This window comes from Silene latifolia, chromosome X, assembly GCF_048544455.1.
Source record: "Silene latifolia isolate original U9 population chromosome X, ASM4854445v1, whole genome shotgun sequence".
Classification (NCBI taxonomy): Eukaryota; Viridiplantae; Streptophyta; class Magnoliopsida; order Caryophyllales; family Caryophyllaceae; genus Silene; species Silene latifolia.
The window spans coordinates 83,302,055-83,319,214 of record NC_133537.1 but is presented as its reverse complement, the minus strand read 5'-3'; the positions used below and the strand labels follow the sequence as shown (position 1 = coordinate 83,319,214).

At 37.0% G+C, this 17,160-nt stretch overlaps 1 protein-coding gene across 2 annotated transcripts; it reads right to left on the bottom strand.

Moving 5' to 3' along the window:
* Nucleotides 1-8,521: 8,521 nt before the first annotated feature.
* On the bottom strand, nt 8,522-13,569 carry LOC141623431 (uncharacterized). 2 transcript variants are annotated; one of them, XM_074439540.1, is made up of 10 exons: nt 12,958-13,569; nt 12,723-12,859; nt 12,523-12,642; nt 12,100-12,187; nt 11,589-11,680; nt 11,153-11,257; nt 10,350-10,459; nt 9,373-9,460; nt 9,086-9,121; nt 8,522-9,005 (listed from the first exon to the last, which is right to left on the bottom strand). In XM_074439540.1, exons 1-10 carry the CDS (start codon nt 13,463-13,465, stop codon nt 8,922-8,924), a joined length of 1,368 nt encoding a protein of 455 aa, XP_074295641.1. In that variant the 5' UTR covers nt 13,466-13,569; the 3' UTR covers nt 8,522-8,921. The 2 variants fall into 2 exon arrangements, 1 of the variants encoding a protein (XP_074295641.1); XR_012533371.1 differs by having other exon boundaries at nt 8,639-9,005; nt 9,373-9,572; nt 12,958-13,560.
* Nucleotides 13,570-17,160: the final 3,591 nt, after the last annotated feature.

Genomic DNA, 17,160 nt, shown 5'->3' with positions numbered 1-17,160 from the left:
ATGGATTAGTCAATCCCTACATTGGCAATGCTATAACCTTAGACCAAGGCTTTGGTGACCATCTTGACTCGAGTCACCACCATGAAGAACACAATGTGGAAAGGTCTATGCAAGATCTTTACAATGAAAATGAACAAGCCTTCAACTACTTCTACAAGGTGTTGAGCAATATCAACAACACCTTGGCTATGCCCCCTTGACATCTCATTCAAGAATGAGAGTTTGGTGGAGTCCTCCCAAAACTACCATTTGTAAATATTCTAACCCTTAACTTGCATTTTATTTCATTTATTGCATTTTTGTCGATTTTGGATTTGCAATTTCATACTTTGATCAAGATTTTCATTATGAGAGAAAGTGAGGGAGGTATTTTAATGTGTTCTGATGTGTAGTGTTTGATCTAGTGTAGGGATAGAAAATGCCTAGGCAAACCGAGCCTTTATAGTGCACCCACAATGTTAAACAAAGGAACGAAGAAAGAATGATACGGGAAATGAAGATCCCCACGGGTGGAACTGAACTCGTGGGTGCAGAGGAGAACCCGAGCGTCCCAGGGGGAATCCGCTCGAGCTGGCTATGATCCGAGCGTCCTAGCTATAGGACGAAGGTCTTGGGAGTGTTGAAATTGAAAAATTGGGTCTGCTACAAAATCTGCACAGATCACATTCAGGACGCCCGTCCCAGACATAGAGCCGCTCGTATTGAGAACAATCTGCGCGTCCTGGCATGCTTCAAAATTTTAAGTTCACACTGACTATGAATCCGAGCGTCCTCTGAAAAATCCGAGCGTCCCCAGAGAAAAGATTCGCTCGTCTCCAGCAGAATCCGCGCGTCCCAGCACGGGTTGGAAATTCCTGAGCTTACAGACTGAGGATCCGAGCGTCCCCAGTCCAAGACGCTCGTCCCCTGCTGCTACTTAACCAAAACACGGGTTACCTCCTTCCTTCCCCAATTCATTTCTATCTTATACAAACACAAACACACACCCTTTCTCCCTCAAAACCCTCAATCCCCTCATCAACAAAACACAAATTCCTCAACCAAATTCACCCAAATCAAAACAAAACTTCCTCAAATCAAGATTAAACTACTCCTTTATCAACAAAAGGCCATACAAACATCAAAATTCTCACAAATTGAATCGATTTTCTAGGGTTTGAAGACAATTTTGAAAATCCTAAAATCGATTGGGAATTGATTGAAGCTTGAGGAAACAAGGAGCATTCAAGCACAATATTGGTTTGTTGATACAATTTTGATAAGGAGAACAACATGGCAAGAACAAAAGGTGGAAACAAGGCACCCACAACCTCAAATCTATCCAAAAGGCAACAAGCTTTTCTTGCCTCAAAGGCTATGGTAGTGCATCAACCAAGGGTGGAGATTCAAGAAATTGCTACTCCTATGGTGGAAGCTACACCCACTCCGGTCATAGAACAATTGCAAGATTATCCGGAGGTAACTTTCATAAACGATTCTCATAGGAAAGCATTTGTATCCCTTACTAAGAAGACCATTATTGCTACCAAGTTTATATGTCAAAATGCCTTAGACAAATTGGGTGTGCTTGGGAGAACTAAGACATTTTTCGAGTCCATGAAATTGCTTACCCTCTTTGAAATGCAAGAATTGACTTACCCTTCCCTTACCGTGGATTTCATAAGCTCCTTGAAGGTGACTAAGGTAGATACTAGGAAAAATGTTGAATTTCGCCTTGAGAACAAGGATAGACGAATGTCTATGAGTGAGTTTGGCAAAGTGTTTGGTCTTGAAGAACATTATCATTATGAGAAAAAGCCTTCACAATATGATGCCGCACCCCTTTGGAAAGCGATCACCGGGCGAAAATTTGAGTCTTTCCTAGAGTGTCATGTTCTATATATCCACCATCCGGGTATAAGGGTATGGCACAAGTTTGTAGGCAACACTTTAATTGCAAGAAAAGGCATCAATCACTTCACCGAGCTCGATTTTGTCTACCTTGAATCTACCATGAATATCAATAAAAACTTCACCAAGGAATACAACATACTTCAACTCTTACTTGATCGATGGCTTGAAATTGATAATGGTAAAGAAGGAGCGGCTTTTATTGTCAACGTAGGCTTAGTAACATGATTAGCCAAACACTTTAACCTGGATTTCAACAAAGACAAGACATATAAACCGGTTAAAGGAGGCAGCCTTCTTGATTTGGCCACCATGATCAACAAGTTCCAATGGGTTAAGAATGATAATCTTGACAACAAGTATGAGTGGCTCACTAAAGAATCTAAGTCCTTCATCTTGCCTAGCAAGATATACCGCATCAATGTCCGAAGTCCAAGCTACCTACTACCCGTCTCCGATAAAGCCGAGATGATTATGAAGCAACATAGGGAATCGCATGCCAAGCCCTCCTCCTCCTCCTCCTCCATTGTGACTCCACCATATCCATTTGCCTACCAAGAATTCACACCAATTGGCACTAATGTCGTGGTAGGCAATGACTACTTGACTCAACTATTGCAACATATGCATAAGGAAGCTCATGAGGATCGGGTCAATGCTTACCGAGCTCAATATCCTCCCCTCCTTCATTTAGCTAGGCAAGGACTACTTGATCCTACATGTCCTTTGCCTAGTTGGGCGGATAGGGAGGTGTTCTTCCCAAATGCTTCTAGAGATGTAACCATGGATAGTGAAGTTGATAAGGGGAAGGAGATTGTTGTTGATGACGGGGGACTGGGGGAGGTAGTAACTCTTGCCATGAGGAAGAAGTGCAAAGTTTAAGTGATGATGAAGATGGTGAAGCCTCCGGGTCCATGGAGGTAGATGATGATGATGATGATGATAATGAGAAAGTTGATGATGATAGTAATGAGGATGTCGCAATGAGCGACAATTGAGGATTGACAAGCTTTTGGAGGATACCACAATCCATTGTGAGTGTCCTACACCTCTTGTAGCTTTGTTTATGTCTCTTGTTTACAATTTTTAAATCTTGATCATTGATTTTGAGTCCTAGCAACACTTAGAGGACTCCCACCTCGGTTCCATTGAGGTGTCTCATTTTGTCCCCACTTTTGAAAATCTAAAATGACAATTAGTTTCATGCATTGCATACTTGTGCATGAACTCCCCCATTTTTACACTAGAAATAGTGTCTTACTTGGTTTGGGGAAGTTCAAACACAAGCATTGGGAGTTAATCTAAATTAGCTCTCCAACCAATAAATTCATGCATCATATAGTGTAGCTTAGAATGCATCACTTGTGTATATGTCATATAGTTTGCATATTAGTGTAGAAATCATGCATTCTCATTTAGCTTGCATAATCTCCTATCGTTTTGGCCATTGAGGACAATGCCCATACTACTGTGGGGATGGGAAATTCTAACTTTACTTTTAAATCAAAAATTATAAAAATTGAAAAACTATACTTTGAAAAATACAAAAATATGTTCTTTTATTTCACAAACACAAAAACCATAAAAATTTAAAAAATTGAAAAACCAAAAACATGTTCATTCCTTTATAGTGTAGAATTGTATATTTTGTATATACTTGTTTGTTTGTTTGTTTATCCTTCTATCACATTGATCGACTATGCCACATCCGAGGCATGACGATTATGAAGACCGCATGGTATGATCTTTCCAATCTCATTGTTCCTCTCTATTTTAATGACTATGTGGCTTTATTTTGATTGATGCGGTATACACCAATGTGATTTTAGGAGTTGCATTTAGCTTATATGGCATAATAGTTGATAGAAGCATTTGCATTAGGTTGTATAAATGATAGTTGAATCATGGCATGTAGTTACATTTTAGGAAAATTTTGTGAAAACATCTATTTGGGAAGCTTGACAAGTGTATATAAGGCCCTTGTAGATACTTTTTCTTCTTAAGACTTTGCTCATTAGAATGCTTCTAAAACACCCTAGGATGTGTCATGCTAATATCCTTTGACCCATGGATTAAGGCCTAGTAAAGAGTACCTTGTGGTGTGATAACTCCTTGGCTACCGTTTATTCCAAGGTGACCCTTGAAAACATGCAACCATCTTCTCCATCCATCACAATATATCAACAAAAAGGGAATGGGTACAAAAATTATTAAAATTTGAGTTCAAACATTGAAATGAAAGTAAAATTTTTTGCAAAATGCATCAAAGAAAAGAGGAGTACAAAAATAAGAACTCCTATGCTTCAAATATAAGCACCCTCGTTACAAATTGGGGTGACTTTGAAAATGTTCAAAAAAAAATGCAAAAAGTTGAAAGTTGTCAAGTATTGAAATGCCAAACATCAAGGAAATGGCAAAAAGAAAGTGTTCTCAAAAATGTCAAATGCCACAAGAAATTGGGGAGAATAACAACAACATCAAAAGCAAACTCCCATATGAAACTCAAAACATATTGATCCTTTATCCATCGAATCCACTTTTGTGCATGGTGGTAGAGAGGGGACGACCCTTCTTCTTGTCTAGGTAAGAAGGGGAATTCCGCGATCCTCTAGTGTTTCTAACACCATAGGGAGACTACTCTTGACGAAAGCATTTAATGATTGAGGACAAAGATACCCTAGCTTGACACAACTTGGAGGTGATTTATTGGTATCCTTCTAGGCTTAGTAGTTTGAAGAAACCGTATCTATAATGGAATGTGTACCCTTAGATTGTTTCCCTTGTAGATAATTTCCGCCACTTAGATGAGGAAAGTGGCTATTCATTTTTGTAGATGCATACATTACTTGATTTTGTGTGCTTAATGCTTGGATGTATCGCCATTTTGGCAAGCCCCGCCTTGCCTTGCAAGAAGGCATCCTACCTCATGGTTGCCTTGTTGTGAGTTGAAGGGGCGGAGTGAGACCCGCTAATCGTCTCATATCGGCTATATTAGTAGGTTAGTTTAAATAAAGGTCCTAATTTTAGTCACCTCTTTACTCGGGACGAGCAAAGGTTCGGTTTGGGGATGTTTGATGTGACTCATATTTGAGCATATTTAGTCCCCGAATTAACCTCGTTCCTATGCTTTATAGCACTTATTTGGATCATTTACTATCTTTAGTTTCCCATTTTGCATATTCTTTGAGGTTTTGTCTCCTTGGTAGGAAAGGATTGCTAACCTTGCATTTATGAGGCGAAATGGAGCTAAATGGATCGCATCCAATGACCAAGCATCAAAGAGAAGACCAACACTAGAGGCCTAAGTATATAATAAAGTTAAATGGGCAATGATGAAAGGATCCTTGCATCCCCGACATGATCCTTGCGGATTGTTGAGGAGCAAAAGAAGAGAAGCTCTATGTCCAGGAAACTGACCGAATCGAGCACAATCTGAGCGGCTCAGAGCACTAGGGTCCGAGCGTCTTGTTCCCAGGACGAGCGGATTGCAGTGCCAGGACCCGAGCGTCTCACAGAGGATCCGAACGGATCACAAGTCAGAAGAACCCGTGCCATACCACGGGACGAGCGGACCGAGGCAGGACTAGCAAGAGGATCCGCTCATTTCCCTAGAGAGTAGCATTTCCTCAACTTTTCATAGGGTTTTAATAGTCATTTAAGCCCTTAGTAACCCTAATCTTTGTACCTAATCTTTAGTATAAATACCTCTTTGTACTACCTAGATTAGAATCATTCCTTAATCAACTTTTATGCTCTCTTAATCTATTCTTAATCATCTTAATTTAGTTGTAATACAATTTCTCAATATTAATCACATCTTAATCTTTCCATAATTTCTCTATTGTTCTTCATTTATTTTGGGTAATTAGAAGATTATTTGGGTTTATTTGGAGGATTGACAACCTTCCATCAATCACCAAATACTTCTATTATTCTTTGCTTTATTATTTGGAATCATCTTCATAGGTATAATTCTCTCTTAATCTTGTTTAATTATTGTTAATCACTTTCATTTATTCATCATGTTTTGCTTTGTTAGTATGATTGACAACCTTATTAGCATGCTAAACTTGATCATGAGTGAGTAGTTTCCTTAGCTAGGGATAATGGGGAATTAGGGGAAAAATACATGGGGAATGATTCATGCTTAATCTAATATGTTCTCATAATTAAATTGCTTGCTTGTTATGATTTCAACTTATGCACATGTTATGTTTGATGAAATGCGAGCCTATGAATCCTTGCATTTTTTTTACCCATCACTTATCTTTTCAATGAGGCTTGTAAGCTTATAAACCAACTTGAGCATCATTAGACCATGCATATAGTTGAATAGGAAGGATTAAGTCGACTTGTAGGTGTTGTAAAATCTAATCGATTCAGCTCCGGGACCCAAACCTTCTTAGGGATTGTAAGATATACACTAACTCGATCCCATCACAACAATAAGTGCTTGCTATATAATTGAGAACATGTTTGTATGATCAACTCCCATGAACCCCCTATGAACCCATGACACCCTAGTGCCTTTAATCAATTGTTTACAACCCCTCTATTTGCTTTACTTTGTTTTGATTAATTTAGTTTATCTCCTATCTCAACTCAAATTGTGACACCCTTAGACATAGCTACTTGCAATTGAGAATCCTACATCAATACCCGTCCCTTGGGATCCGGCCTTTACTTACCTCTTTACTAAGAGTAGTTTGTGAAGTTATAAATATTGTTTTGGTTGGTAGCTTTTGACGACGAGTTTTAACCGGACCACTGACGCTAGGCCACTCGGTCGAGTAATGAACGTACTCGGCCGAGTGACCCTTACTAGGTCAAGTTCACAGTCTCAAATACAATCTAACTCCCTCTTTATCCCCTACCAAAGGTCCTACGAGGTCAAGGGTCGGTCAACGGGTCCCTAATAGGGCGAATATTACATGATGGGGTTCTTTTGTGTTTATTTGAGGCGTGTTTGGCATGGTGGAATCGGGGATTTGGCAGTGTTGTTGGTTGGGTCGGATGCGGTGATTTCCTCGTCTAGTTAATGGTTTATCTTTATGTATCGTGCTTAGTATTATACTTAATAAAAACCTCTTATAGGTTTATCTTTCCGACTTCGTCATAGATGTTTGGGGTGTCCTCTGTCCCCGTATCTATGGATTGTTTGATTCAGTTGTCGGGTTAATAATGATGATTGTAACTTTACATCTGGTTAGTGTTGTGCCCATCTCTACCCGGACTTGAGAGATGGTTTTGGTCATGGTTTTGGTCATGGTCAGGGGCTGTTCAATTGGTTTTCGTTATTATCAGTTAGTTACTTACTCGCTTTTCTGGGCTGCGAGTTTCTTGTCTGTAGTAATGGTGTCCCAAAGTGTAGGAGTTTTCTCTCCTTTGGAGGCAGACTTTTCTGGTCTGTGTTTCGCTTTCCCTTTCTACGTCCGTGTGGCGTAAGTACACTTGGCTCTCTCTCAATGAATCAAGGGTCTCGTTGGATTCCAGATGATGTGTATCATAGCCAAGGAGATGAATATCCGATACACTCTTTTGGGTCTTGTTGTAGGTATTTCTCCGAAACTTTGTCTATTAAGATGAGTGAAGATTTGGTCCATCATTTGGCCAGCTAGGTTCGTCCCTTCAAGAAGGTTGAGGATGAAGATGTTGAATTCCGTGTTCAGCCAACCGTACGCCATCAACACGTGTCTGTTAACCGTTGTAGTTACTTTTTTTGTCTTAACTTACGGCATTAGTAGTATAAGTGCATTGGACCAAATGAATCCAATGTCAATTGTATAAGAACCTTTTCTTTACTTGCTGCCAAGAAAAATGCTAGTAAGGTAGTGTCGTAGTGGGTACGACTTTATAACTTAATTCCTATTTGGCTCGGGTAATTTATGCGGTTTTGGTTTGCGTGTTCTACTACGTCATAACTTAATCATTACACCTATCGAAGGTTTGGCTTGCTATTTGAGGGCGAATTACTATCTAATCATAAATACGGTTAACGATGGTGAGTTTAATCAGTATAGCATGGTCATAGAGCGTGTGGAGTAGTAAATCAGAACCCTCATCCAACGTGTTTTGTACTTTTGTAGCTTGCTATTTGGCTGAGGACAGCAAATAGGATAGAAATTGATGTTTTGATTACTGAAACAGGTGAAAGGCTGCTGAGTCAATGGGTGGCGGTCGGATGCGTTGCAATTAGTTTGTCAATAATCTTTTTCTGATTGTAGCTGATGTGCAATTTTTGCTATTGCACGAATATGACGGGACTGAGAGTCGAGTTGGTCAAATGGTGTTGCAGAACTGCTGTTCCTGATTCTGGGCACTGATTTTCTGGGACACCCTTGGTAGAGCTAGTTATAATTTGATAAATGATTTATCATTTGCTTGTGTTGTACTGACATGATCATATCAGAGCTGCACTGTGATCACGTCGGGCTATATTACTCAGACTCTTGGATTTGTTGGATGCGACATGGTGTCAAAATTAAAAACCATGCAGATATGCTCAAACACGCATCTTGACTAATTACATAGATATACACGTAACGAGCTTTATTAGACAACACATTATCCCAACTCTTTATGCAAACATTGGTACTGTTTAATATAAGGGATCCTGTTTGCATAAGAAAAATTAAAAATCAACAAATTCCTATCGCACTTGAAATATCCCTAATCTTCATGCACCCACGAATACAAATATCGCATTTGAACATTGTCAAAGCCCAAAGGCCACCTATTATGGAATTGCAACATTCCAAAAATTCATTCTTATTAGAAAATACATTATGGAATTACAGCATGAGGGTTGCATTGAAGTGGTTTCATAAGAAAAAATAGCACTACATAAAGATATTCACTATTCACAGAATAGTTCCTTGATATTTGATACCAACAGCGTCTAGTAGTGCATAACATCGGTCACCACTGCACATCCAAGAGCTTTGAATTAACGATTCTCCGTGATCAGAGTTCGCTGCCATTTTCACAAAATGTAGCATTCAAAGCTAAAACCAAAACAATCGCTAATGCTTTTAAGGCTTCAGATACCGAGCCATTTTGCCTAACACTGTTCTTAAGCATCGGATGCCAGCTCCAGATTTAGAACTAACCATCATCTGCCATGGAGCAATGCAAAATATTCCATAAGAACAAATACGGCGAAACACAAGAGTAAGTTAAGTGTAAGATGTCATACCACTGGTTGGACTATAGATTTGTGTTCCTTGAGCGTCTGGAGAGAGACAAAATGATGTCAGATCACTATCACAGAATTATATTTTTAAAAATAAAGAGTTTTTCAATCACAGGCTAAATAAATCATGTCCTGCTAAAGCAATCACACTTTGCGGAAAATTGTCCGCACAAATACTTCCAAACCCTTCATGGGTCAGTTCCAGCAGCACAAAAGGCTACCGCATTATGCCTATTTTGACATGAGCACAACTTCTGATGAAGGAGAAATTAAAACATTTAAGCATTTACCTCTTCAATTTGCATAGCACGTCGAGCTACATCAATAGGAAACACGACGTCTGTTTTGGTCAAGACAACCTGATACTTAGTCTGAGATCTGCATAATTCGTTGCAAAGCATTATTAGGCACCAAAGGAAGGGCAGCATGATATAGGGGCTCATGATTACATTGCCAAGTTAGCTGCCTTATGTTACCCAGACGGCCAGACCTGTTAAATGTATGTGACACGGCCACATGAGTACATATTTAAAGTTTAGACTTAGAAGCCCCATAATTTTGCCCACTTGAGGTGTCTAAGGGCTCGCTTGGAATGGGAGTAACTATTAAGGGGTAATAGAGCTTAAATGAACTAGAAAATGGAGGAAAGTGATGGAGGTTGGAGATAGAAATGGACGAAGATAGTGTAATAGTCTATCCATTAAGGGGTAATAATTACCCACCTCCCCCCTCAAGTAATGCATTACCTCCATATGGAGGTAATAATTCCTCCCTCACCACCTCTTTCCCCCTTCCACAACCACCACAAATCACCAATCTCCTTCCATTTCTTCTTATTTTAGCCTCTATTACTCCCTTAATAATTACTCCCATTCCAAACGAGCACTAAGTGTCAATACATAAGGCAGAATATCGAGTGTCTGACATGGATACGAAGGTAATATGAAGTGAGATAATATGCTAGCGGAAGGGGCTAGAGACTTAATTTGGCATTAATGTGGGCTACTTTCATTTAGGAATAGATGATCATAAATACAGGTATCCAGAAATACGACATTGTTCCCTGCAATCAGTGACTGTAGGAAACTAATTCCCTAGAAAGAAGCATGGAAGATTACCGAGTAGAAAGTAACAATGTATAAAACGTCCCTCAGTACTGAAATAATTTAGGTTTGTTGTGACTTTCTTACTCACCAATTTGCAAATACAAGTGATATATTTAAAAAAATTGCACACACTTGGTAATATGTTAAATCATTTAGGATACCTTTCCATCAAATGAATAAGCTCAATATCTCTTGGCTTCATACCCCACTTGGTATCAATGAGAAGGCATACTCTCTTTAGCCCAACCCTTGTGGATACATACTCTTTTACCTACAAAATGAAAACTGAAGTCACCCCAAAATCCCAGGATGTTTAAAAATATTTAATTGTGAAATGTAATGTAAATGCAAACAGACAAATTGAGTAATGAAAGAAGGAAAAAATCTCATCAGTACCCACGACGCTACTTGCATTGAACTGGTAAACACCAGAGTAACAGAGAATGGACATTGATACCAAAGTTGCCTAAGTCGTAATATGTCCCGATACGAATACATAATACGTAAAATCGTAAACAATGTACACTTATATCACTGTAATACGTTGAATTTTAACCTAATTTAATAATACGCCATAATACAAAATACGCGCAAATCAGTTAACACATCGCTGGGGTTTGAGCGCATCTTGTAATCCAGACTGGTACTACCTCCATAAAATATTTATTCCCAATTCAATTTGGGTGGTTAATTGATACTAATTATAATCATCAATTTCTGCAAATACAAGTCGAGATAGAATGTAGAATGGTCATGTTGGTTTATTAGAACAACAATTTTCATATTTATCATTTGCTAAAATTTGTATCTATTGTATGTCGTGAAAAATATTGGTCAAGTCGTCATCGTTGGACCACCTAAGTTAGATTAGGACAGTACAAACGGGTTGAAAGGAGAATGGTTTCTAAATTATGATAGGCTGTGAAGCCAAAAAACCATTTGACTGAAATTAAATGAGACACACCAGTTCTTCCCAGGCTTCCTTGACTTCATCTTTTGCATAAGCAAAGCCATAACCCGGCAAATCAACCAAATTAAGCTTTGACCCAAGGTTAAAAAAGTTTATTGACTGCAAAAAAAAGAACCAAGTTAACTGTGAAATAATACACCAAAATATCTGTCCAATATGAAGAATGGTGTTGTCAAGAGTAGTCAAGTTCCACTTTACTAACAATTTATCACAACACATATTGGTAAAAAAAATGAGTATACCCACTAAAAACTTTTTTGAGTTTTAGGGTTACAATTTCTAAAATCATAGACTCGTCTTACATTGACAATTTTGCCAAAGATTTCATATTATGAGGGATAACCGTCAGCTAAGACAATTGTGAACGGACAGTAAAAACGATTCATGCACTATTGCTCCATGGAAATGTCTTTTCAACATAGAATGAAACCTGAGTGTGACCCGGCTTATCAGAGGTTCGAACAACTCCCCATTGTCTTGTCAGTGCATTTAGCAATGATGATTTCCCAACATTGGACCTGCCTAAGAAAACAGATACTGAATAATTATTTCTGCTGCCTTTTGTTTCTTATCATTCAAGCGGAAAATTTGAAAGTTACTGCAACTGTTTGACCAACAACAATTCAAGGGGAAAAGGATTCCCTACTTCACGGTCAGTATGATCTAAGCTAGCATAAGTTGTGACCATGGTATTGAATCTAGGCTACGAGATCACATCATGGCCGAGTTATCAAGGTATTGAAATTTTGAAAGTTACTGCAACTGTTTTTTGGGGCACTATTGAAAGATATACAGTGCAAAGGCTGAGAATTCGAGAACAGGCCACAATAACCAATTTTGATATCAAGCCTCAAACAGAGATATAATACCGTAGCTGTGCTGCAGTAAGGCAGGTAAAGGGATAACTAAAGAAAAAAGAAGTGCAAACAGAAAGCAGTTACCAGCAAATGCAATCTCCGGAAGATCGGGTGGAGGAAATGATGATGAAACTCTTGCAGCAGCAAAAAATTCCAATTTATTCCTGAAGACCTGAACTAAACAGTGAGAACTATTGAAATGAAGAAACAAACATAATGAGAATTGCAGCAGCATCACAAAACATATAACTTCAGTTGCTAGCACTATAAATGCCCAGTCACTTAGCGAAGGGAGCTCAACAATTATCAGCATGAAAACATGCAAGAGCAACCCTTAGAAGCTAATTATGTTGTAAGACTGGCCTCGAGGCAGCAAAGTTATAAAGATATAACTGAATCAAAACAGGTGAGATATTGAAGCTCGAAACCAGGCTTAACTCGCCTGCACAGTTGCATACAGAATTAATTACAAGCCTAAAGACACACAGATTAGATTGTGGAACTTACACTTTCTTCAACCCTTTCCCTCTCTGAACTCGTAGTGAAGGGTAAATTATCCAATGGCGCAGAAAGCTCAACGTTATAGCCAGCCCTCCGCAACTCTATGTCGCGTCTACGACCCAAAAACTGTCCAATAATCAAAACATAAACACTGAATTAAAACCTCAACTGGTTCATCCAAATAAGTATATCTCGAAAGAACCTACATTTTCTTGAACAAAGGTGAGGATTGAAGGGCTCGGCTTAATTGCCCTAAACTGTGCATTCACTGATAACTCCTCATTCTCAGGCTTTTCTTTTCCCTCTTCATCCTTCTTCTTTTTCTTCTGCTGATTGCTTATATCTGACATTCACTTACATTATTCAGCTACCATGAATCTAAAATCAATATATAATTGCACTTTTCAAAATTCAGACATAAAATACAAGAATTAAACTAACCATCAAGCACAATGCCATCATCAAATCGCTTATTCGAGATATCGTAACGATTAATCTTCATACTCATTCTCTTAGTTCTCTTCCGTTTAGTCAACAATCCAGCAACATCTACCTCAACTTTTTTCATCTTCATTTTCTCGAAAGCCGAAACCTTTATTGGAACTCTAGTCTCCTCCCTTTTTTCACTCTTAACAAATTCCATCTTTTCCGGGTTCAGCGAACTTTGCTTCTTCTCTCCTCTAGATTGTTTATTGAAGAAACCCTCTTTTCCCCTTGAATTTGTATCCGATGCAACTCTTTTATCTCCATAGTTGTCGTTTTTTTGCTTCTTATCTGAAAATTTGTTCTTCTTAGCAGTTTCCAAAGAGGGAATTTTTACTGGGGTGTTTGAATAAGCCTTCTTTTTGCTGGGTTGTTTATCGAACTTGACATCTCCTTGACCGTTTTTTCTGCCTGAATCAACCATTTTTGACCTGGGTTTTGGTGATTTGGTAAATGTTCTTGCCATTGTTTTTCAGCTGCAAAATGGCGATGCTTCAAATTAAGGGTTTAGGGTTTATTGGTTTAAACAAAAGACACTGTTTAGTCTGTTTTAGGTCACGAATCAAGGATGTCAAGGGCGGGGTGGCCAGATGGGTGCGGTGCGGATGAGAGTTGGATTTCATGTCCTATCTTGTGTCCCACGGTTTCTCCATTTGATATAAACTAGTTTTAAACCCGTGCAAAAATGCACGGGTTTGCTATCGAAAAATTAGAAAAGAAAAATATAAATAACATGTATATATAAGTCTGTATCATAAACGGTATTTAGGTAAAACTTGTTTAAAAGTTTTTCCAATAAAGAGCCTATAATGTCTTATCCTAACCATTTAAATATATACGTGAATATGTAATTTATATATTTTGTATATTTTTTAAAAGTAAATAAATTTAAAACTTTAATAAAAATCCCGATTAAGTTGGTGGAAATTTCTTCATATATTTAATTAACTGAACGGAATAGTTACTCTTTTCATATGCAAATTTATATTCATAATTAAACAAATCCAGAGAAATTTGATTAGGTTTTGAAAAATGAGAAAATGGATAGGATAATGAGAAAATGGATTGACAAAAACTGAGAGGGGTAAAACTAAAAAATACGTATATAAAGGAGTAAAATGCGTATATAAAATAACAAAGATCTACTTTAATTACGTAAACTTGCATATATATCATTTAGGAAGCACGAACACTTCTACCGTGTAGCTCGTCCATGTCCAACACCAACATTTGTACGACGCTTGAAAATTATGTGTTGGACACTTTTCAAACTGTGTCTAATTATTTATTTATGTTTTTAAAAATTTGGACATTTTTTAGACACTCGAAGATCATTTCAACTCAGCTATAATATAAATAACTTATTATATAATTTAAACATTTTTCATGATAAAACCATGCTTATCTTTTGCATACATGAGCTATATTATGTATATGTCGGAAAATATGGGTTATTATAATTTAACCATCATGTTTTAATTAATTAGCACATACTCCCTCCATTCAACTCCACTTTGCAACTTTGGTTTTTACACGGATATTAAGGAGCGGATTAAAAAAGTATTAAAAGTACATGGGGAAAGAGAAAGAAGAGGTTAAAAATATTAAAAAAACATAAAGGTGGGGTTTTATGGTGGGTTAGTGTGGGGTTTGGGTGGCATTTTTTGTAAATAAAGATTTTCAATAAGGATAGAATTGTCATTTTTTTAGCCAAATAAGGAAACCTGTAAAGTGGAGCTGAATGGACGGAATTGGAATACATGTAAAGTGGAGTTGAATGGAGGGAGTACTACATAATTTGAATTTTTATATAAAATTTAATACTCTGTATAAAATACTTTTACAAATTTAAGATCATACTTTTAATTTAACTATAAATATATGGAGTATAATTTTATTAAGTTTTAAATACATGTCTCATGTCATATATTTTATGGAACGTTGTGTCGCGAGTTCTTTTTTATCCATATCTATATAAATTTCGGTGTTACCTATGAAGAATGTCATACACAAATGGGTTGACATTTGTGCCCATTAACTCATTAAGATCCAAAATTAATGCAAATAAAAGGTCACAAATTCTCATTCTAGACGAACACTATTCGTCTATAGGTTTCTTTCACAAATGAAAGTGGATAGTGCAAGTGGGTGGGAAATGAATACCCCCACTTGTTCCCGCACTTTAGTTTTCTGAGAGTCTCACTGTCCGTCTATAGTTATAGACGGATAATAGTCGTCTAAAATGAAACGGATTGATAAAGGGTTGATCTTAAATCCCAAATTTTCGATTGACAAACACCAAATTTGCTGTGACTTTACCTCATTCTTTTTCTCTTGTAAGTTGTAAATACTCCCTTCAATTTTGCTTTAAAAAACTTCTCTCTCTTATGAAGATTTATTTCAAAAAAAAAAAATATTATGAAGATTTATGCAACAATGAATGAGTTAACTTAGCTCCTTTTAAATAGGTGTCAAAGAAAAACTTTTTTTTTTAATATCTTTACTTTTTTTGTGAAAATATATTAGGGTTTTAGTTATAGTGGCTAATTTTAAATTTTCAAACATAATAATTTTTTTTTATAATGTATTCTTAGATTTATGAGATGAATTATTCTCCATTGCATATTATTTTTCTTAATTTTATCACTTTTAATTTTGTTATGCCTTTTAACTTAATTTAATGTCTTTAATTTTTTTTGTCTTCAATGTTATTCTTTAATTTTATGTCTAAAATATTTTTAAAATCTTTTAAAGATAGGATAGATATGACAAAGCATCTGCCATTTTACTATTAACAATTTAACATTGTACTTTGAGTAATTTTTATAGGCTATTAATTTATGTTATTTTATATGCTATGTCAAATTTAATTTGTATAGGTTAATGTATGTAATTTATATAATCCATGGTTAATTGAATGTTGGATTGCCATACTAACCAAAAGACGCTTGCAAAAACTGGGAAGTGGGAAGCAGTTATTAGAAATTAAAAATTGAAATAAAAAGTTGATATATTGACGTGGCTTCACCACAGGCTAGCAAATGCTTTTGCTTTAATAGAATGTAGATACTAAATATTATAATTGCTAAATCCCGCGCACCATTTTATTATATCCTACGCATTTCCCTCTATATTCCATTCTTACCCTTACTCTTAAAATAAAAAAATAAAATTAAAGGAAAAAACCTAATATACCCGCGTGCAACCCCTTTCCCGACCCTCACCCTCACTAGAGTCACCACCCCGACCACCCCTCCCAGCGGCCCAACCCCTTTCGCCGTTTGGTGTCATGTGGACCCGCACTGTCGCCGGTAACATGTGGACCCGCTCCATTGCCTGTGGCCTGTGGGGCTGCACTGTTGTCGGTGATCTGTGTTCCGTCCTTTAGTTGTCACCATCGCACGATGGTCTCCTCCCCCTCTCTCTATTCTAAATTATTTTAGGCTTGGGTCGTTGAAATGAGAGGGGTAAAGTCGGAAAAGACGGAAAATATGCGCGGGATTTAGCTATTCCCCTAAATATTAGAGTAAGTAGTATTTAGAGAAAAAAAACAAGAGTTAGCTCAAGTGGTAAGAAACTAAGAATTCTGTTATCCCAATTGAAGAGTTTGGATTCCAAGTACCTAAGAAGGGGAGGAGGTGAATTAGATACTATTTTAAAAAATTTAACTAAACTTAATTGATTTAAGTTAGTCAAATGAAATGATATCTCATTCAAACAAACACCCCTTTTAAATGAAAGTTGAGACCGACTGTAACTTGTTGGTTTTGCAAATGTTGTAAGCAACAGATCAAACTGACAGTATCGCAGACTGTTGTGTTGAAAAACGATGAATGAGTTTAACTAAAATTTTCAACTTAATCTTTATTGTTGAATGTTGATGTGAAAAACAATTGGATACATAAATTAAATTGAACTATTAGAAGTGTATCTCGTTGTTTAAATACTTGTTGTAAAATGAATGCGACAGTTGATCTGACTGTTACTTGTTCGTCTTAGCAAATGAAGTAAAGGCCACAATACAAAGATGACAGTATGTTAGTTATTTAGACCATATTAATACTCATCTTATGATATTAAAATTACAAATTAATTTAAAGTGGTCTAAATCTACATGCATGCAAATAAAAGTATAAAAGATGGTATTAAACCATCTTAAGA